This window comes from Octodon degus, unplaced genomic scaffold (assembly GCF_000260255.1).
Source record: "Octodon degus isolate 3935 unplaced genomic scaffold, OctDeg1.0 scaffold00018, whole genome shotgun sequence".
In the NCBI taxonomy this organism is placed as follows: domain Eukaryota; kingdom Metazoa; phylum Chordata; class Mammalia; order Rodentia; family Octodontidae; genus Octodon; species Octodon degus.
Genome location: NW_004524594.1, coordinates 21537445 through 21542498, shown reverse-complemented (window position 1 = coordinate 21542498; position 5054 = coordinate 21537445). Strand labels below are relative to the sequence as shown.

General features: G+C 38.2%; 1 protein-coding gene across 1 annotated transcript in view; it reads left to right on the top strand.

The window, feature by feature from the left end:
* CUNH11orf80 (chromosome unknown C11orf80 homolog) overlaps positions 1-5054 on the top strand; it is a 134109-nt gene that overhangs the window by 69180 nt on the left and 59875 nt on the right. The window contains exons 6-7 of the mRNA XM_023710736.1: positions 2202-2257; positions 2618-2689. Of these exons, the coding sequence (XP_023566504.1) occupies positions 2202-2257; positions 2618-2689 (128 nt within the window). The remainder of the gene's footprint in view (positions 1-2201; positions 2258-2617; positions 2690-5054) is intronic.

The window sequence follows — 5054 nt, the reverse complement described above, 5'->3', positions numbered from 1 at the left end:
TTGAACCCTTTGTGTCACTCTGGCAAGATGTTCTGCTCCTGAATCAGCTGGGTGGGTCTTGCCTCTAGTCTCTTTGCAGGGAGTTCTGCTGAAGGGTTCTGCGCTGGGCCCGCAGCCTGGGTGGAATGAGGATCCCCGGCCCCGGGTTGTCTCACTCACTTGCCGGGCCTTTACTCTGGGTCTATTCAGGATCCCGCCAGGCCCTGGGTTGTCTCACTCACTCGCTGGGCCTGCACTCTGGGTCTGTTCAGGATCCTGCCAGGCCCTCACGCTAAGCACATGCTCTACCACTGAACTATGTTCTGAATCAAGGCAGTCTGTGATATAACTAAGAAGGCTTGATGCAGACAGCTTTATTTTAGATTCTTATTTTCACCTTAACTGCTTTATTGTATCACATTAGATATAGCTTTTCCCTCCTCTTGTTCAATTTGCTGTTAAACTTAAGACAATAAATGTTAGAGATAAATCGTTTTCTTTTCTGAAGTGACTGTCAAAGAAAATAAGGAAATTTGGATAAAAACATTTTAAATACTGAAGGGCTAATTTTTTATTATTACCTGCAGTCAGATATATTTATAAAGGTGAACATAGCGCAGTATGTCTTATAGTTTTCTCCTTTTCTTATGGTCTCTTCCTACTTTTTCTGTCGTCAGCAGGGTTAAGTGTTTATTGTTTTGCAGTAATTATTCTAAGTGCACATATTCCTCCACTTAACCTCACATCACCCTTCATGAAATGAATTTTGACATTCCCATTATGGCTGAAGAAACTACAGTACAGAAGTTAAGTAACTTGTAGAGTCAGGATATGAATCCAGGCAGTCTGGCTCTAGAGTCCCTTTTTATGTTATAGAAAGAAAAATGTAGATGGAAAGTAAGGAATGATAAGAATAATGATGTAAATTGGAGAGAGGACATAAGTCAGATGGAGATGGGGAATGAAAAGAAAGAAAAAAATCACAGAATTGTTCATGTCTTGAAAATAATAGAAATAAAATTTGATATTTTCTTTAAAAAGAGAAGGGATAAGTTGGATCAATAGCAAAGAGGCAAGATTTCCTGATAATTTGAAACCACCTGGAATTGTGATGTAGGAATTTGAACATAGGCAAGTACTAAATATATTCAGTGAAACTGTGAATGCAAAAAGCAAGAAAGAATATCTTTTTTTCTCCAGGCTCCTCTATGTTGTTGCCTATGATAGGGTTTCCTTCTATTTTAAGGCTGAATAGTACCCCATTGTGTATATATACCACATAATCTTTATCCATTCAAATAATCTGGGCACAGAAAGACAAACACCATGTGTTCTCACTTATACCTGGAATCTTAAGTTGAATTAATAGAAGTACAGAATAGAATAGTGGTTATTAGGGGCTGAGGGACAGTAGGAGGGAAGGAATAGGGTCAAGGGTACATATTTCAATTAGTTAGGAGGAATAAGTTCTGGGGATATACTGCTGTTCTGGAATAATCCTGTCTTATTGCATGAGGACCCTGAGCTGCTATGAGACCTAAAGAAGAGAGAGAGAGAGAGAGAGAGAGAGAGAGAGAGAGAGAGAGAGATATCTAAGATTTCATACAATGTAGTTTACTGAGAGAACTTAATGACAAAAGAGTTGTTCTTTTTGGCAGAAAGACCAATTGGATCCCTGGAATTTAGGTCAGAAAAGGACAGATTTATGAGTTAGGACAAAATGACTTCATTCTGGTTAAAATATACATGGTTCAACTTAAGATACCAATGTCAGGTGCATCTGTGGAGCAGGGTCCAATTTTAAGTAAAGCTTCACATATAATGTTAATGATTTAATCTATTATAGTTTGCTAGGAATCTATGCAGGAAAACCCACCTAGGGTTACTTTGGAAAAGTCATAGTGATTATAGTTCAAGATGACTGCAGATATGTCAAGCTGAATTCATACAATGACATAGCAGGTTGATTATAGTCAAGAAAGTAAATGTCTCAACACAAAAAGTAAATTAAGTGATAGATATGTTAACCAGGATGATTTAATTCATGTGGCATACATATATCAAAATATCATACTGCATCACTTTATATAATTAGGATTTATCAATTAAAATAATAATTTTGAAAAGTAAAAAATATCCTTTTCCTTATAAATTAGGTGTGGAAGTTTTTAATTTCTATCTTGGCTCATGTGAAATCTCATGCCTCATTTATTGTTTTGTAGGTCAGGGTTACTCTCAGTGTAAAGGTAAATGGATTCCTTTCCACAGAGAGCTTTGGGTAAGTGCGAAAGTCCTTGATTTAAGATGATGCCATGACCCAGCACTTTTTCTCAGCCTTTATTGTCCTATTACCAATAGTTTCACAGTTTGATTTCTTGACCTAAAGTCACATTGAAACTATAAGGTCCCGTCCACATTTTCTTATTGTGTTAGCCATTAACAAGTAAGTATACTTACCTAAATCCTTTTTAGAGGTTTATTTTTCCTTTTCATTAGAGGAAATAAACTTAAAAGTTGCCATTATCTCTTTAGTTGTTTCCTTACCGAATTCCAGTGATCTCTGGAGAGGACATGGTTCAAAATTTGTATCCAAGAAAGATTGGTTTGGGAAATGGTTTAGTCTTTTCTTGTTTTGCAGGGTAGAAAATGAACCCACTTTGAACCTATCAAATGGAATTGCTATTGTCGTAAACTGTCGACATTATGTGAGGTAAAGGCAAAATCATTATCTGTGTATTTTACTCTTTTACTATGAGTATGAATATGATATAAATTGGAGATGATCTCCCTTATTTATTTTTATATCATCATCATCATCATCATCATCATTTTGAAATGAGTTCTTGCTATGTGGCATAGTCTTGCCTCAAACTTTGGGGCTTAAGAGATTCTCCTGCCTGAGTCTCTTGAGAATCTGGGACTATAGGTGTGCACTGTACACAGTTGTGCCTGTAATTCTACATACCAGGGTTCAGCCTTTTTTTTTTTTTTCTTTGACTGCCTGCCTGCCTTTTTCCTTTTCCCTTCCACTTCCCTTTCCTTCTCTCTCCCTCCTTTCTTCCATCCTTGTTCCCTCCCTCTTCCTTCTTTCCTTCCTTTTCTCTCTTTCCTTCTTTTAAAAATCTTTTTGAGACCTTGAACTCACTGTATAGCCTAGGCTGGCCTCATATATGTGGCAATCCTCTTGCCTCAGCTTCCCAAGTGCTTGGATTGCCATGCCCAGCTTATTTGCTTTCTTTATAAGAAAAGTGAAGGTAAATCTTTTAAGTTATTTATGTTAAATATTATTATTATTATTGGCTCCTTGAATATGTGCTATTTGACCTGAGAATACATTTCTTCTCTCATGCCTTTTTTCTCCTATAAATGAAATGAAACTGATAATTTTAGTACCATTTAGACAGAAAAAGAGAGGACCATGAATTTTAAAGTTTAATTAACTCTTGACTAGAGATAGTATAAATCCAGTGGAGGAGGATATATATATATTTCTCCAGACTCCAAAAACATTAGTCCATGGAGGACATGGTAAATAATCTGGACAGACAGAAACCACTTTCTTGGTCTTCTTTCCCATTCAGCTCTACAGAGTCCAAAAAGAACATAAATTATCCACAGCAAGAGCTGATGTATGGTTAAATCTAATTTATTCTTTATGTAGAAGATTCTGCTTTCATTTATATGCTGAGCCAATACCAGTTGTCATGAGATCTTTATTTTCAATTAATTAATTATTTTTAATGTGTTTTAGTACAGGGTTTTCAGGGTCTCACTACACAGATTGGAGTGATCCTCCTGTTTTCAGCCTCCCAAGCACTGGCAGAAGGATTTTTTTTTTTTTCTGGCCGCTCAGGATGCCTTCAGGGCAGGTCTGATTTGGCTTCAGGTTGATGGGATCAAACCACAGCATCCTGAGCCTGACTGCTTTGTTTCAGCAGGCACTTAAACACCTGAGCTAATGAGCAGGCCTCCCTGCTCCCAAGCACTGGGATTATAAGTGCACACCACCATGCCCAGTCTTAATTGCTGTCTCAGCGTGTCCCGGGGTGGGGCTGGCACGGGTATTCCAGGGATCAAACCCCAGCCCCTGTGTCTGCTTTAGCAGGTGCTTTAATCCACTGAGCCATCTGGCTGGCCTGTCATAGGATCTTGATCTTTTTTTTTTTTTTTTTTTTTTTTTTTTTTTTTTTTGTATTTAGTATAGGGTCTACAAGGTCTTACCACATAGATCAGACTTGTAAGTGATCTGCCTGTGTTCAGCTTGCCCTGGGGGCGGGGCCAGCACTGCATGGAACCCTGGCCACTGTACTCTGCCTAGGCAGGTGCTTTAGTGCTGAGCTATCTGGCTGGCCCTAGGATCTTGATCCTTAAAGAGACTATTTTTTGCTTTGTTTTCTTACTCTTGCCCAAAAATATACCTCAGGTGAGAACATTTTTCATTAAGTAATATCCAAGCATCAAAACCCCACCCCATAACTTTCTTTAGTATTCCTACAGTATCACCCAGTCTCTACAGTTACAGACTTCATAGCTTGGCTGTGAAGAGTTTAAGCCTCTGAGCCAATGTCCATGAACATGTTTCCTTGGGTAATCTGATTAGTTCAGAGGGAGAGTAAAAGGTTTATTGGCACTTCTTTGCTGCTTAGAAAAGAGCTTTAGGAAAATAACCAAACACAGAATTTCACTACATTTCTTTTCTGGGAAGCTCAGTTGTTTTTCTTGCTCCTATCAAACAGTAACCTCATACCTATGTAGGGGAAAGTGTAGTATTTCTGAGAGCAGACTTTTATTATCATGGAGACAGTTTTAGGTCATTTGTGATTCATAGACCCCATTATACAGTGCTGATCTCTGAATGATCTTACAAATTTCTGGTCAGAATTGTAGAATAATGTTCATGGAAAAATATACTTTTAAAAGTAAGATACTGCCACTAGTGATAGCAAAAATAAGAGCCATAATATCCCCACTGAAATGCCCACTTGGGGCTGGAGAGATGGCTCAGTGGTCTAAAGCACCTACTTGAAACAAGCTTGGCAAAGCACAGGGACCGCGGTTCGATCCCCAGCACCACA